We start from the raw sequence: 17,842 nt of genomic DNA on the forward strand, positions 1-17,842 counted from the left end.
TTAAAATATATACTTTCATAAGCTAATTGTGAAATTGCATTGCTATGATCCCACCTAGGTACCTTCTGTTAAAGGCACTTATACCAGGAGGAAATTCTATGAGGAATCTCTGGATTAGTACATCAGAGCTGCGGAGTGAAGGAGTTGGTGCAAATTCTGCATATGCAACAGACAGCTATAAAGCTACACAAAACCCACCAGTTGATGTAGTGAACAACTGGAACAAAAGCAGTGCTGGCAGCCTGGTGTTTCAATGTGTGCTTCCCTGATGGGGCATACCTTGGGTACCTGTTAACCTGTTCAGTCTCTGATTCTGAGCTGTTGCTCAAAAACCAGGGACAGAGATGGTTATGAACACCAGCGGACACAGGCAGATTCAGTGCTGCCACTTGGCTCTGGCAGATACAAGGTCAGCGTGAGGCTTGTTTTGTGTCTCAAGCAGAGCTCTTGCATGTTGTAAACTGCATTTATCAGCTTCTGGCATGTGAAGTATTGGCTACAAAATGAGGGTGTTCTACCAGTGATTTTAAGATGGTGTTGCTTTGGTGATGAGGCACAGAACCGGGGTCTTTCCCCAGTGAATCTGGTGCTCTCAGATTGCTCTTGCCAACATGCTTGAAGTCAGTGGCTTTCATATTTCTTTCAGAATCTCTCTTGTTTTCTTGCTGCTTGCAAACACGTAGATAGACGGTGCTTTTATCATTTTCTTCCACAACAGTCTTCTCCTGTCTTGTTTGAACACTTGGTGTGCACAGTGCTGATTGCTGCCTGGATCAGCAGAGTTGTATGTCTTTTGTTTAGTGCTTTTCTTACCAGGATCAAGTTTAAAAAAAACAACCAAACAAATGGGGTTGTCATTTAAATTATCTTTCTTTTTTCAAGGCATGGATTCAGCAGCAAGTTGAAGAAAACTGCAGATTGATCAATGGTGAAATTTTGATATTTTGAATAATGTTATCTAAATGCAATATAATAAGAAAGATAGTACTACTTTTGCAGGGAAGAAGAGCATGCTAATGTGTTTGAGGTATTATTTTTTCCCCAAAATGAAATGATTTTTTGAAAATTTGGTTTATTTTATTTTTATTTAATTTAATTGTAGGGAGGTTCCTATGAAGGATGCCAAAGAATATGCAGAATCTATAGGTGCAATTGTTGTTGAAACCAGTGCAAAGAATGCTGTTAACATTGAAGAACTTTTTCAAGGAATAAGTAAGTAAATGCTCCCTTTATTTATTTACTTACGTATTTAATTGTGATTATTTGGAGGTCTTCTGAAAATAGCTGTCTGTTTGGGGTCTAAAAACTTCTTTCTCAAGGACATCAAGAAATCCACTGGGTCAGTAGTATGGCTGCTGTTTATGCAGATGTAAACTAAGAATTACATTAAATACACCAGAGCAAAACAAAGTAGATAAGGGGTAAGCATATTCCTTCTAAAGCTGTATATAAATCCTGACCTGGGTCACATCTTCTGTTTCAGACCAAGTCTGCTGTAGAGGTGATACTGTTGATCTTATCATCATGTTGATAAAAACTTAAATGTTGAAAAATGTGCCTGGAGGGCTCTGATAAGTAGAAAATAGTCATTCCAGTGGAATCCAGTAAAAACAATAAATTCTCTCCAGATCTCTTAAACAAGATGATACAGAGGAGACGAAAATTGTCTTGTTCAGTTTGCCTTCTAGGGCTTCTAGTTCTGGTCTCTGGCTGCAAGTGGTAAGGACCTTGTGGGCTGGAAGGGACCTGAGGAAGTCTTCAGTGCAACTTCTTGCTCAAAGCAGACATGATAGTGAATTAGGAGCAGGTTGCTCAGGTCCTTGTCTGGCTGGACCCAAGAGCAGAGATTCTACAACCTCTCTGGGCAGCCGGGCCCAGTGTTTAAATAGTCCTCACAGTGGCATCCCCATCGGTGTATCAAGTCAGAACCTCTCCTGATTCAGTTTGTGGCCACCATCGCATGTTGTCCTGGATGCACCTCAGCAATGAGCCTGGCTCTGTCTTCTTAGCAGCCCTCCCAATAGGTACTGACAGGTGGCTTTGCTGTCCCCCAAAGCCATCTCATCTCCAGGCCAAACAGGCCCCATTTCCCCAGCTCTTCTTCACAAGGCAAGTGCTTCAGCCCCCTGACTGTCTTGGTGGCCCTTCTCTGAGCTTCCACCAGTTCTGTCAACATTTTCCTTCTATTGTGGGGCCCAAAACTGGATGCGTTACCCAGATTGTTTTAAACTGTATCTAGAAGGGGTTAACCACTTCACCTAGTGTCTCTTGTTGGTATGGCTTAGAGTGCTGTTGGCCATCTTTGCTGCCAGGGGACGCTGCTGACTCATGCTCACCTTGCTACCCTCAGGTCTTTTTTGGCAGAGCTGCTTCCCAGGCAAGCCACTTCCCAGCCTCTCTCATAGCCAGGGGCTCTTCCTTCCCATGAGCAGGACTTGGCATTTGTCCTTTCTGAACCATATAAGGGTCCTGTTGGCCCATTCCTCCCTTCAGCCTAAGGCCCTCTAAACAAGGGCCTCAAGGGGTTTGAATGCACCTCTGAGTTGGGTATCATCTGAGCTTGAAGTGGGTGCATAATGTTTCCTCCTTCAGGCCACTGATTAAAGGTAAGCAAGGTAATTAGCACTCGTAACTGGCCTCCAGGTAAATACTTACTATTAACCACTGCCCTTTAAGTAAATTTTTCACACAGCTAACAGTCTACCTATCTGGATTGTAACATCCCCACTTTGATATACCAGGATGCTGTAGGAGAAATGCTCTCCCTCAGTCACAGATCCAGTTACACTATAATTGAGGGTTAGTGTAACCAACTAGGTTGGTTGGACATGATTTACCCTTGGAAGGTCCATGCTCACTGGTTCCAGTCACCTTCTTCACCTTCATGTGCTCAGAAGCAGCTTCTGAGAGGATTTGCTCTGTAGTTTTCCTAGGAAGCAGAGTGAGGCCAACCAGCCTGTAAATCCATAGCTTGCTATTGCCCTTTTCAAAGACATATATAACATTCAACTTTCTTTAGTCATAGGGGACCTCCCTCATTCTCCACAACCTTTCAAAAACGATAGGGATGAGAAAGAACGGCCTTGCAGCGACATTGGCTTTCTCCCTCTGCATCCTCAGTCTCAGAAGAGGCTGAGGGGTGACCTCATTAATGTTTATAAATTTGTAAAGGGCAAGTGTCAGGAGGAAGGAGCCAGGCTCTTCTCTGTGATGTTAAGTGATAGGACAAGGGGCAGTGGGAGCAAGCTGAAGCATAGGAGGTTCAATCTGAACATAAGGAAAAACTTTTTTACTGTATGGTTTACGGAGCACTGAAACAGGCTGCCAGAGAGGTTGTGGAGTCTCCTTCTCTGTAGACATTCAAAACCCGCCTGAATGTGTTCCTGTGTGACCTAGTCTAGGTGATCCTGCTCTGGCAGGGGGGTTGGACTGGATGTTCTTTCGAGGTCCCTTCCAACTCCTAATATTCTGTGATTCTGTGATCCTCAGGCTTGTATGAGTTGAAATTTCTTAAGAGCTCCGTGACTCCATCCTCTCCCGCTATCAGTGGTTCCTCCTCTCTCTGAATCCTGTTTTGGGGTGCAGAGGCCTAGGAGACAGCATGTCCAGAAATTCAACTTTATTTCCTGAAAGTCTTAATTTTTTTAATATCCTAAAAGTCTTCATTTTTTTTTTATTTCACATATTTATAGTCAGCTCATTTTATCTACCATGCATTGCCTTGAGTCAGGGCCTGCTCAAGTGTTTGCTTCACTTGCATGGGATGTATTTGAAATGGTTAACGAGAACTAATATTCCTAGAATACACTGCCTTTCTTTCACCTTCTTTAAGAAAGGAGGAGTGTGTAACATGGCTGGCTGGAGGAACTGGTTCTTCCCTGTGGTAGTTTACTTGATTGTCTATGTGTGATTGTTGTGAATGTTCTTGTGGAGGAACTCATCCTTGCCACGTAATTGGATAATTAGTTTCCGTCTTTGATAGGCAATGCTGCAGCTGGCAGCATGCACTGTCCCTAATAATGGATATAATAGACGAGGAAAATCAGCTAAATTAAGTTTAGTATGGACTAGATACCCAGGCAAGTGCACTTAATTCCACTGGCAATTATTTCTATATATAGAAGTATTTGGTCTCAGTGGATGTACTCGTGACCTTATAAAGTACTCAGCGGAGAGAAAGGAGAGTTGGGAGTGTATGTTTATAGAAATACGGTGGAAACCAAATGAAAAATGCTTAATTAGCAGGAGAATTAATTAGTATGATTGTGCCTGGGCAGAGAGTATGGATACCTTTCAGATGTTTTACATCACTTCAGTCTTTGTGCAGTTTCCAAAAAAGTCTGTCTGTCCCTAAGTTGCGTGGCAGCATTTCTGCCTTTTCAGTGTATGAAGTCCCTCTGTGGCCATGCCTTGTACTCTGTTGACTGATTTTATTTGCGTGGCACCCTAGGAGTCATGCTGCAGCTTTCGTTTTGCTTTCATGCTGCCCGAGAGTTCGTGCCCTTCTCTCTGTGCTACTGTGGAAGGGCATGGGGCAACTCCCCATGGAGCCTCCAAATGGGGAGACAGCAGCTTCTGTTTACCTTGGATCTTGTAGGTAGACTTTGTATTGCCTATTTTACAGCCTGGATTTGGAAAGATACTCCAACGTGCATGGAGAATTTCTTTGTTGAAAACCTTCTTGAAATTGATAGCCCAAACAGAAAGGGTAGAGTACATTTTAATTTAGCTAAAAAATTTACCTCATGCTTGCTTGTGCTTTTCATTTCCCAGGGGTATTTTAACATAATCATTTTTCCTTCCTAAGGTGTCTAACAACTGTCTCTTTTTCAGGGAAAATGTTGTGAACGGAGTGAAATAGTATAATGGGAAAAAATTACTCAACATAATGATATAAAGAAGGCAGAAAATAAAAGGGGAACTGGGAAGTTATGCTGACAACCAGATAAATCTTGGAGAAATTATACAAATTATAGACAGATTGCTTCATTTTTAAGGTTATTACATTACACTATTTTAAAAAGATTTTTTAAAATAAGCTTCTCTCAGGATTTGAGGATTTGACTGCTTCGAGGGATACCTTAATAGCACAGTCTCAACACAAACCCATTGTCCTTAATTCTTCTCAAGGAAATACAAGATGTGAAGGACTAGAATTAGTAAAAGTTTCTGATTTTTTTGAGGATGGGGCATATCTGGCAGGATAGGGACTCTGTACTCAGGAAGATGAGGCTGAGAAGGCAGATGAGCAGAAGGGTCAGAAAAGCCGGTGTTCTCCATGCTGGAGAACTGAGTTGTGTAATGGGACGCAGCTCCTGGCTGGCTGTCGTACCCGTGTGGTTTCAGATGGTGAGCCACTGTGCTTACCCTGCTTACATTTAGCAGCGCCTGACTGAAGGCTTGTTATGACTGGGAAACATCACGTGGCTGTTTTATTTCTCTGTAAACAAGAAAAGAATATTTTTAGTACATTGTGTATTCCCAACTCTGGCTAAAGTTTTTCCAATGTCTTTCTTGAAAGGCTTTTGACTTTAAAAAGAACTTAAGCTTATAGTGGCTTTACGTGTGTTCCAGTAGTTCTTTTCTAATAGCTGAGTGTCTATAGGATCAAATGTTATTAATTTTTAATTCCCAGCCTTAGAAGAATCATAGGCACAGCAGCTCCTTGTCGCTGGTTTATACTTTAGCAGCAGCAAAAATGCCAGGAATGTATTATACAGTAGCAGTATAATACACTATAAAGTTGTCCCTGTGCAGGGGGTCATGCCAGTTTTGTATTGCCCCTTCTTGGTTGTGGGGCTTTAATCCAGTGACCACTGCTTGTGCCTGGGAAGGCAGCTTACCCATTAAAACCGGCTGGTTTTCAGTGACTAAACAAGCAGCCCCAAGTGTGTTGTCATTTAGTAGCAAACACACCCGTGCAATTTTCAGACACCCGTTCATTTAACAGCACAAATAAGCCTTAGTTACCTTATTCCAATCTAGTGCACGCCCAGCTGTTACTCTTCAGCCTCCTGTGTGTGTTGCCTGTTACCTGAGTGTGAAGGTGCCCCAGATGGGAAGGAGAAGATTACAGGAAAGCTGTCCTCTAAATGATAGAGCTGAGCCAATACCTCCCAGGTTAATACCAGGCTGCATCAGTAGGTCCAAAGGTAAACAGATGAGTAATCCATTGAAGAATATCTAGCCAAGTGAAATATGAAATAAACTTGTGCTTAAACAAACTAAAATAAATGATGGGTATGCGTTATTTTTTGACATCTGGCAAATGCTAAGGACTGGTGTGGTATGAAAGGGGGCAAGATTGAAGCGTTTCAGCATCTTCTATTGAGGATGAGAGGGAAGTGAGGAATAAAATAATCAGAATTGCTCTATGGAAAGTATGTAAAGAGTTATTAGCACACTCGGTCTTATTGATGCTAGTACTACAGGGAAGAGAGGCAGGCTGATGTTTTAAAAAAATCCAGATAAGGATGCTCTTCCTAGACAAGGCTTTTTCCTAATTAGAGCAGAGAGTTTCTGTCTCAGGATACAACCTTTGATTTGGTAAATGCTCAGTTATAAATGCATGAAGCTATTGATTTTCTGACGCCTTGCCAGCAGCTCATATATTGAATATTTAATGTAACCCAAATACTTGTTTCCTAGAAATACTAGGAGATTAAAAACAAACAAACCGCCCCCCCCCAAACAACTTCTAGAGTTTACATTTTAACCAGTTGTATACTGGACAAACTAGAGAGGAATGTGTGAAATGTTTGTCTGTGGAAGGGGGAGGGATCCTTTCCAGTGGACATTTGATGTTTGCCCTTATTCAGGTGGACTTGGGTGGAATTGCAGGACAATTTTCTAGCATTGTAAATGAAAAGTACTGTGGTTTTCAACCTGTTATCTGCAGATCTTTGGATATCTAGGAACTACTTTGAAGAGATTTATGAAAGACATTTTAAGAAAAGCGAGTGCATTTATGTTACAGAACAATTCACACATGCTATTTTTAAGGCAGCCCAAGCTCATAACTGAATTTTTGTAGGCAATGTTCACCTATGAACGCTCTGTGAAAGGATGGAAAAACATTGTCCTAACTTATAAATGTTTGAGATTATATTCTTTACAGTTTATTCTCCCTTTATTTCTAGGATTAGTTCTCCTTTTTCCTCTCAAATTTTAATAAATTAAACAAAACTTACTGGCCTTTGTACTAGTCTTAAACTTGTGAGGATCTGGATTTCTCTCCAACCGCAGGCAAGCTTTTCAATATAAACTAGTAAATAAACCAGAACAGCCCCAAGTTAATTACAACAGGTCCTCAAGCCAAGGTTGCATCTCTTAGTAATTAAAGTCATTAGGCATTCTGTTGTTTACTTTGATGCATGCAAGATTTAAATATTTTTTTCTGCAGTTTTTAATTAAATGAGCAAAATCTGGTTGTATTACTGCTTCCCCTAGCACAGACTTCAGTGTCAGCATTCTATGCTTTTGTTTAAAAAACAACCAACCAACTTTTTTTTTGCTTCCATGGAGATGCTATTAGATATGTTATTAGGAGTAATAAAATAATTGCAACTTAACTGTGTTTAGTTATGCAATATCCTTTATTGTAAATATGTTTTGTCTTGCATGAAAACTTGCAACATGAAGTAAACAGTGTGTCAATGGGGGAAATCCTGCTTCACTGCAAGAATGGAGGAGAAAAAGCAACCAGAGACTGACTAGTGGGCCAAGCTTCATAAACCATGAGAAACATGGGGAACTTCTAAAATACCAGTGAAACTGGTTTAAAAGGATGAAAGGCTTTGGGGACATAAGAAGTGTCACTGTCATAAGTCCTACAGGTGCAGAAAGTCTTCATTCTGCCATGCCTTCGCTGGTGGCCATGCTTTAGTAATGAGGTTTATAGAGAGCAGTACTTTGTAGGGACTCACTGTGCTGTGATACGGCTAGCAATTTTAGGACATTCTGGCCATTGTGTAAATGTTGTACTGCTGCTTGAAGAAGTTTAGCTTTTCTTAGGTGAGCCACGGCAGTCATGTCATCAGGATGCTATGGTGGCTCTCAGGCTGCTGCTCTGGAGCAGGGTGAAATGGATTTTGCATCCTATAGTAATAAAAATATCCTCTTTCTCCAGCCTCCTAAAAATGAAGTTGTACACAATTTTCAGAAAGAGGACAGGTGGGAGAAACACACAGAAAACCACCATGAAGCACTGTGGTGTCTTGCCTCTCGGCCATAGCAGAATTGTAGTTGTGTTAGACAGTAGAACTGGGCATCTTTTGGACTTGGCCTTCATCATCCGGATGTGCCAGCTCAGGTTGATCACATCCATTTTCCTTTCCCCTACACACTAAATGAGTATCTGTTCAGTGCACTGTTGTGTTTGTCCCTTCAGCATGGTAACCAGTTGGGGTTTTTTTTCCTTACATTCAACTTCCAGGTTTCCAGCCTTTCACACAGTCTTGTATAGGTCAGTGATGAAACTAGTTTCATATTAAAAAAACCAAACAAACCAACCCAAAAAGCCCAACTCCAAGCCTGATGTCACAGCTTATAGCTGGAGCATCCCATTCAGAAAGGAACAAAGAGAGCAGATTTTATTATTACTGTGATGATGCATCGTGCTTCCAACTGCAGCAGAGCAATCCCCAGCTGCCTGCCTTCAGGTTCTCCTCACAGAGCTGTCACCCAGTCCCTGTTGTCTCTCTTGCTTTCCTGCTCCAGTTCTAATTTTCCTCCCTTCCCATTTTGTTTACCTCTTGTCCCACCCTCCCATTTCCCAATCTCTTTGCCTCTGGCACTCTCCGAACAGCAACTCCCAGTGTGCCGATTAATCTCTTTACATTAAGTCTCAGATTCAGTAGCAGGAGTCTGGAACTCCACCAGGCATTGGAGAAGACTCTGACCTCCATCCTGGACTGCCTCAGCCCAGCTCAAATGTGCCAGGAAGGAGGAGATACAATTGATTTAGTGCTTCCCACCTGTTAACCTGGATGGTTCACTTCAGAACCATGAGAGTTTCTGTAACCCTACATTTGAGCAGTCTCTTGTGACATTGTTCTACACGCCATGGTGTGTTTGCTGGAATGAGATCATGGAGGACACCAGGACCCCTGCAAGAATGTGTAGAGGTGCATGTTTACAAAGTTTTGTTGCATAAAGCATTAGTGAAATGAAAACAATATATATATAATCAGATATTTAATTAAATACAAGTGTAAAATCTAATTTTTAAATTGCAGTCAGTGAACCTCATGCCATAGAAATATCAGCAATGGGAACCATATGGAACTTCTGTACTGCCTCAGTAGTTGTATATCCCCAAGTTCTTCATTTCCCCAGTTCAGCTGCAGAGTTCTTAGATAAATGTATGTGTATGTGTTTTTTTCTGTGGGATTGACCGTTTCATCTGGAATCCTAAAATGTGCTGTCTGTGGTCTTTGGCAAGCTGGCTAGTTGTGTCTGGCTCTGTAAAATGGAGAAAAGACTTTATTTGTTGTGTAGTTCATAATCTTTAAGTTAAGCAACAGAAGAGTTCAATCTCTCCTGGACCTTTTGAGCTGACTCTGTCTTAACAGAGCAGTATTTGGTCTGAAGAGGAATTTTCTTAATCTGTTTCTTCAGCAGGAGAGTTGCTGGGCTGGCTGTCAGGGGACTGCTGATCCTTTGTGACATCAACTGTGTGAAAGAAATAGCATAAATTAACGGTGCTCTAGGTTGTCTAATACATGGGTATCTTTTATTTTTCTGGCACAGATTATGTATGCCAGTGAGATACACTTTCTACAGTAATTCAGTTTATGACCTCTGTTGATCCTGACTCAGTGCCAGCTATATTTGAGTTGGTGTCAGCAATATTGATGCCATATTTATCAAGAGCTGAACGACAAGATGCGATGAATGCAGTGCTTTTAGGTAACAACAGTGATTGAGCTGGTTTAGAAGCAGGAAGTATTGGTGCAGGCTCAGCATTTCACTGCTGGTCTTTACTCTTCTGCTGCTGCTGAAACCTTTCTCTGTCACAGCATCTGTGGTGAGACTTAGCTGTCAAGGAGGCCCAGGGAGAGACAATTGATCAAACAGATTTCTGACTGATTATTTTTATCCACTTCACCTGACCCTTGATGAAAAATCACTGTATCATTTGCTGTGAAGCTGGTTCTCAGGTGTTAGACTGAGTTTTATGCTCCAAGGGAGTTAATAATGCCTGTCAACTGCAGATCAGATGGTAAAAGCTGTTTGGGCAAGGGTAAGTCTTGTTACTAAAATTAAAATGCTTTAACTTGATGGTTTAGTAAGTCTGGTAATAAGAGAAATAATAAGTGAGAGAAAACTCACCTACTAAAAAAAATACTCTGAACTTTGAAAAACTTTTAGACTGTTTAAAGCTATATTTCCTTGTACCAAATTCAAGGGGGGGTATCCAACCAGCAGAAAGCATGGCTAGTTAATGACAAACAGTACTTAAGTTCAAAGGCCAGAATAAGTAATCAGCAAATATTATGTCTGGAGCTTTTTTTTTCTCTTTATTATTTGTACTTGTTATCTGTGTAGTTTTTATTGTTTTGAGAAATGAAATAAATCAAGGTGATTCTTAGCGATACATATTGTGTCCTGTGCTGAACTGGACAAAGTGCTCGCTGACCTTGAAGCCTGCTGTGTTCTCGCTCCAAAGATAAGCTTGCCGGGTTCTTTGCATACACCTCACGAGTATTGCAGAAAAGTATTGCCTGAAACTCACAAAAAATATGAAACACTGAATGAAAAACAAATAGAGGTAACATAATTGTTTAGTGTGGTTTTCTAAAATGAAAGTTAAGCTAGTTTACAAACTGTCCTCTTCCAGACTTACAGTTAGAAGAACCAAATGTTGAGCAAGTATTTGTTAATGGTATGTAATGGTAACTGGGTCTGTAGATTCCAACATTTTTAGCTACATTGTGCTCTGAGGGAGATAGACAGGTTTTTATTTTAGCTGGGACTGAGTTGGAAGCACTTTGGAAACAGTAGGTACTTAATGGAGAAGTTCTCTCCAGTTGTCTACAACGACAGCATTACCTTCTTGGAAAGCATCTCACAGATATTACATTCTTCCTATTCTCCAGAGCTTTAAGCATTGGTGGGTTCTCTTTGTTTCCTAACAAAGCCAGCAGAACTAATGCATGTAGCAACTGTGTCTATAACCACCCATTCTGCTTTTTATTTTACTTTGAAAGGGCACTTACAGACCTGAAGTCAAAGCATAATGTAAGCAGGGTGTGGGGTTGGTATTTTAGTGACCTAAATAGAGTGCAGCATTGTAATGTCAGTGCTCATATATGCTTCAGCCCTCAAGATACCTGCTTCTCACTCTGTACAGTATCTTTATACGGTAAGTAATACAGTATCTTTAGCTTAGTAATGTGAGGGATTTTCTCCCTCTCATTCAGTTGTACAAACACCCAAGATTATCTGCTTCAAAAGTCACACTTTGGTTGTATAACATACCTGTTCATAACTGACTGAATAAGAGAGGTCAGTTTTTGATCAGCTTGACCAAAGGTGATTTAGGGGCAAGTTTTACAGATGAAATTTTACTGTTTTATTTTATTGGGATTGGATTTTACCTGAATGCTTTTAACTCGTCCTCCCACAACCCCGCTTCCCCCCAGGTAATTTGTAGGACTTAGGCGTCAACATACATACATAATTCAGAGAACATTTGGTGAGAGAGAGCTGTGAATAAATGCACCAAAGGATGGGTAATTCTAAGCTGTAAAATCCACCTGGATTATGATGAGCTGTTCACAGGAAGTTTATGCTCTCTGAAAATGGCATATAACAAACGAATGTTAAATATTTTAACTCTTGCTATTTAATTTTGGTAATAGTAAAACCAGGAGTAATTCATAAAAAGTCGATTCAACTTCAGAAAAAGAATTCCAGGAAATTCACAAGGTAATGAGATAATACATTACCATGACTGTAAGCTCTCTGAGGTACTGATGGAGAGATCACAGTGTTTTAATGGAAAAGCCAGGCCCACACCAGAGACAGAGCTTAGATTGGACCTGAGAGAACCTTGTTTTTCCATTTATAGTTCTAATTATTAAGCACATTGTATGTTGGCCATGAGTAGGAAGCCAGTTAGACAAAAGATGCAGAAGTACTGAAAGGGCACACAGGGGAGGGAGTTGGAGCAGTGCCTTCTGCCTCCAGAGACATCTCTAGCTCTCCTGTGGTGGCTGAAATTCTTTCAAACACTTAAAATAATCATCTCATAAGATGATTAAAAAGTCAGGAGAGGTTGGGGGAGGGGCGTGTTAAGTAATCAAAGCTGTCAACTGGAAAGACGTATACCCCTCAAAGGAGGGAGGCATTCAATGAAAAGAACAGATTTGTTTGCCAAGTATAGACAGCATGTGTTTAGTTAGGGTGCTCTGAAGAACTCTAATGTACAAGGACTAAATGCCATGCAGATTTAGGACAGGCAAGACATCGTTAAATGAGCACTATTCACATTTAAGTGGAATTAGGAGAAAGCTGAGAATTTTCTCTCTCTTAATTGTAAGGTGCTTATTAACTTTTTTCAAAATACACGGATAACATAAATTCAGTGTACTTTGTTTCAGTGTACTTCATGCATTCTTAATAACCATATTTCATCTGTTTGGTTTTTTTAAATGTGAAGCTCTTTCATAAGCAGTATGCAAGGAAAAAGATTCGAGGTACACAGGAGATGGCTGTTTCTGGTGAAGTTTCACAGATGTAATTTATATGCAAGCTAAATTGTTCGAACTGTTATCTGCATATGTTGTTACTGCATCAGGAAAATTGAATTCACTGTCTCCTCATGTGTTTCAGGTCGGCAAATTCCACCCTTAGATCCTCATGAAAACGGTAACAATGGAGCAATCAAACTTGGAAAGCAGACTTCACAGATGGGTAGGCGGTGCTGCTGACCCAACTTGATCTTTTTAGATTTACTTGAAAAACAGCACCATTTGCTTTTTTTTCACTGAGAAAGAACTTTATTATCTCAGTGACGTGGCTCCTTATCTTAAAAGCAGTAATTTCAATACTTCCCATGAGCAGTAATGCAAGGACCAAGAAGCAGAAAGCTTTACTTCAAAGGGATTTTGCAAAACCTAGTTGGAAAATCCTCTCTAATATCCTGTCAAAATTACAATGTCAAAGTACTCCAGTTCTCTGTTTAAGCCAATGACTGTTTTTTTAAAATAAAAAGATCCTTTTATGTATAAACTTTAGATTTGCTGCAAAAACTTCTCTTCTTACATTGCAAAGTGGACTTGGCATGTTTTTAGTTTTCTCTGTAATAATAGGGTGAAAAAACCCTTAAAACCTGAATTTAGGCTTATAGTTTCTCTGCCATCTTTCTAGCTGGACTCTGCTTCAGTATTTTTCTAAATCTGTAGCATTGTCTCACATTTTCAGTAAAAAATCAACAAGAAATGGACTGAATTTGCTAACTCAAAAAAAAATGGATCCAAAGGATGAGCAAGTACAGTTTTTATGGGCTATAAGTCAAAATCCATGTTTGGAGGTGCTGTGGATGTGAAAGGAGGAGTTGTCATGAAGGAGGCTGCTGGACCCCATGCAGTTCCCAGTCTGCTCCGGAAAGAAGTGAAGATGCAGCCACTGTGCTTTGCCTGGACTGATTCCCTTTCCAGGGCGTAGCCTTCATTAATTACTGAAATTGTAAAAAGAACATAAATGCCAGCTTAATCTCCATTACTTTTACCAGGTTTTCTCCAAATCTGTGCCTCAGACCGTCATTGTCTCTGTTCAAAGGCGCCACTTCCTTTGGTTTCTAAAAGAGAGTGCCACGCTGCCCCGCTCCTTCATGGTCTCTTTGCAGCACTCCAAGAAGTCTTCAAGTTGGAAGAACAGTATTTCTCTACAAAAACAGCTTAAGAGAGCACAATATAATTTGGGGTTAAAGGCTGGAATCTAATAAAACAAACCAGAGCGTTCCTTTACAAATGCAATTCTGTGACTTTGTGGAGGAGTCTCCTCTTCCATGTGGGGATGTGGTATGGAAGACCCACTGCATGATTCCTTTGAAGCTTGATGCACTTGAAAGTACAGTGTAGAAAAAAAAATCCAATAGATTTATAGGTTATGAACTAGAAATAATGTAAAAATGTATGTGTTCTCCATCTCCATCTTTTATGAATGTGTGTGACTGAGATGAAAAAATACGAATTTATCTTCAATTTCACTGGAAAGCAGAACTGGAGTAAGAATGGAGGCTTCAAAACCAAAGCCCACCCTGCATTCCACAATATTGATTTGCTCTCTTGACGAAAAGTGACCTTATCACACATTTGTTGGGGGACTTACAGAAAGCAAACAATAGGAAAAAACAACTTTCCACAATAAATTTTGAACAGGCAGACTAGAGCTGGGTTTCTGTGTTTTATACATAAAAAACCCCAACCTTACTGCTTGGTTGGGTGATTGCTTTGATAAAATGGCACTAATTATTAGGGCTTGAAACAGAGCCAGATGAAACCAACAGGAACATTTCTTTGTCTTCAAGGGCTTGAAGTAGTTATAGGTGGAAAATGCCCCACTGGATTTTATCTAAGAATCTAAGCGGCATTGTTTTTTTCACATATAATCAATTTCCCAGATATTTTAGACTCCTTTGAAAGCACTCATACTTGAAAATATGCCCTTGGATAATACAGAGTCTCAGACAGCTACCATGAGAAAGGGTATTTCAGGTAAACTTTCAGTTGTCACCTGTGCTGATATATGATCCACATCAGTGCTTCATTGCAGCAGCTATTTTACAGATAATCCAGGGTTATTTAAGTGAAAATTCGGCAGTCATCATTGTTGATAGTTGGGGGAGGGAGATGGGCTCCTTTAGGAAACATTTCATCCCATCCTAGTACAAGTGAGTCTGCCAAGGGTTCCTGGCTCTTTCACCTGGCTGTGGAGGGAGAGGTTGACCTGTCCTTCAGCATTAGAGAAATATCAAATTTACCAACATCACAGATTCATATAATCTATGGGATCTATGACCCAATGCTGCAAGGCATCTGGTTCTTCCTAAATAAGACCAAGTAAAAGTCTAGACCAAGAAAACAAGGTGTGATCAAACCTATGTTTTTAAAGGTGTCATATATTTTAGTTCAATGTATAGTAGTTATACATAAGTGATTGTTAAGATTTCATAAATCTTTGTGGCTTTTTTTTTAATGTGATATCTCAAAACGCATCAAACCCTACTTGATATGTCTGAAAGTTTTGCAAGACAATTCTGTGAGTACTTTGTGTACTCTTAACTTATGCTAGAACTGGCAATTGATGCTGATCTGGCTGGATAGAAATTGTCCTGAGCAACCAGCTCTCACAGCTGCCACTGAGCTGTATGTGAATCAGAACAGGTTTGTCAGTTAGATGTTAAAATAGTTTAAAATCAGAAGTTGTTACAATGGATCTCTGGCAGATTTTAAAATTCAGGTGCTGGCTAAGTAGACTCAAAGATACTTTTTCATTTGGTGGGCCAAGTCTAAATCACCTTATTCTGCTTTTAGTCAAGATTTAAATGAATAAGGATTCTGATTGTATATGTTCTTGAGATTTGGGTTATGGTGAGCTTTAGTAGGGAACTCTGAAGTCACAGGTGAAAATATAACAGGCCAGTGTGCTGTGCAGAGCAGCTTACATTTTCTTTGAAGACGGGACTCACCTTTGGTGATGGTGTTGCCTCTGCTGTTTGTCAAAGCTAAAGTGCAGCTTTAACATGCCTCTTCAAATGGGGGAATGGTTTGTTTTAAAAATGGTGACTTTCAAATGTAAAATTCATGATTTCTTCTTCCTTTTGTTGCCTGTGTTGCTTGGAAAGTACCACCACCCTTTGTAAACAGCCAGAAAAATTACCTACAGAAAAACCCCAAATTTGCAGTGAAAAGTTTCAGTGGTGACTGGAATTCCTGTAGTAGTTAATAGCTGGTGAAAAGCTGAATTACTGTACAGGAGCACCTGACTCTGTGGGTGCTCTAATAATAAGAATGATAATAATAACGCTGCAGTTTTAGTTTGGCCAGCTGGTGCTGGATTTGTCCAAGATTGGTTTTCTTAAGAGAGCTGGCAGCAGGACTGAAGCACAGGCTGCAGTGCCAAGGATGTTTGGTGGAGCTTGTTTGCACCGTGACTCAAGACTGTGACTGTCCAGTTGTCGGTGACTTGCTTCTCTGGCTTGTCGTGAACTAGTTTAGAAACAAGATTTTGAAGGAACTAGTTTTCATATATGCTCTGCATATGTGTGTGTATATAAGTACAGTTTTATATTGTTATGCTGACATGTAGTGTTTTTTCACTATGTCTGGTTCTCATATATTGCACATTGTATTCTGTAAGTACATTTTTTTGTTAATGATCGTTTCACGTTTATGAACTTAAAGCTACAGACTGAAGGTAGCGAGAAGATGGAGGTGCACATAGGTACAATTGTTGACTTGCCATTCTTATGCATGAAAATGGCATATTGTAGAAAAAGTTTGTCTTGATGACTGAGGAATCTAAAAAAGGTCATTATTATCCAAGAATTTGACTCAGAAGTATTGAAGTTACATTCCCCAAAAAAACCGAAAATTTAAAAAATAATAATTTTTTGTTCATGGTACAGCAGGTCTATCTGAAGTGCTACAATATAACACGGGTCTGTATCAATACCTAGAAAAGTTACCTATCATCCTTTGTCTTCACTAATCCTTCATGGCACGTGGTAATAAGCGTGACTAGATAGAGTATACAGGCGAGCACTCTGCCTATAATCAGACCTTATCAGTACAATCATGATATGTTTTACTATCCTACCTGTAATTATTTAAACCAGAGTCAGTGAGAAATCGTCCATTTCAAATCACCTGTTTGTCTGTTTTGTTTATATAAAGGCTTTGACTGGGCTGGACCCACTCGCTTCATGTATAGGATGCTGCAATCTGTTAATACTTTACCTTCTGTTTTACGTATTAATTGTATCATACCTAATAATATTTTTTGCCCTAAAAGGTAGGTTTTGTGTTTTATTTAACCTACAATGATTAATGCTAATAAATGTTTTAAATACCTCTGATTTGGAGATGTCTGGTTTCAATAAAGCAGAACAAAACAGGTCCCATTTTTCACATCATTTGCTCTTGAAAAAGAGCTGTCTGCAGATTGCTTACCTGGGATTTACATGCTGCTTGAAGCATGTGTGGCTGGCCTTTTAGCAGAAACTGAATGCCTGCCTTGGGAATCCTACAGTGCAGATGAACTTTAGAAAAAAACAGAAAATTACTGTCTGAAAATCCCTTTGCTAAGTTATTTGATTTATCCATTAGAAGAGAGGTACCTGAGTGACCAGTATCAGCTTGGAAATTTAGAATAGTAGCTGTCAGTAAAAAGTGAGCTTACTGTTCTCACTTGCTTTGAATAGCAACCATGGCTATGGCTCATAAGACACTTTCTCTTTTATATGTTTTTATTTTGGTGGTACATTTATTTTTTTCCCTACTTTATGTACCTTGGACTTGTCTTTAGGAGTTCAGAATAAACACTCCCTTAAGAAGTATGCAGTATTTCATACCTCTTAGGGCTTTTGTTTCAAAATAGCTTTAAACCCCAGCAGTTTTTTGCACTGTCTGGTTCATATTTTCAAAGTCACCACAACTATGAGGACTATGAATAAATGGTTGGGGTTTTTTTTAAGGAAAAACAGGTTTTGGAGTAAGGCTTTTCTAACTACCACGATAAATTCAACGCACACCAGTACACAAGAAGCACGGTAACTTGGATAACAGCACAGAACACCATTTCTCTAAGTAAGGAGAAAGCAATATTTCAAAGG

General features: G+C 39.9%; 1 protein-coding gene across 1 annotated transcript in view; it reads left to right on the plus strand.

Annotated features, from left to right (window-relative positions):
* The window catches only part of RAB31 (RAB31, member RAS oncogene family), a gene marked incomplete at its 5' end in the record, with an annotated part of 33,205 nt that extends 20,239 nt beyond the window's left edge, over positions 1–12,966 (plus strand). The window contains 2 exon segments of the mRNA XM_010193658.1: positions 1,103–1,212; positions 12,838–12,966. Of these exon segments, the coding sequence (XP_010191960.1) occupies positions 1,103–1,212; positions 12,838–12,935 (208 nt within the window).
* Positions 12,967–17,842: the final 4,876 nt, after the last annotated feature.

Source organism: Mesitornis unicolor, unplaced genomic scaffold (genome assembly GCF_000695765.1).
Source record: "Mesitornis unicolor isolate BGI_N332 unplaced genomic scaffold, ASM69576v1 scaffold42881, whole genome shotgun sequence".
Lineage (NCBI taxonomy): Eukaryota > Metazoa > Chordata > Aves > Mesitornithiformes > Mesitornithidae > Mesitornis > Mesitornis unicolor.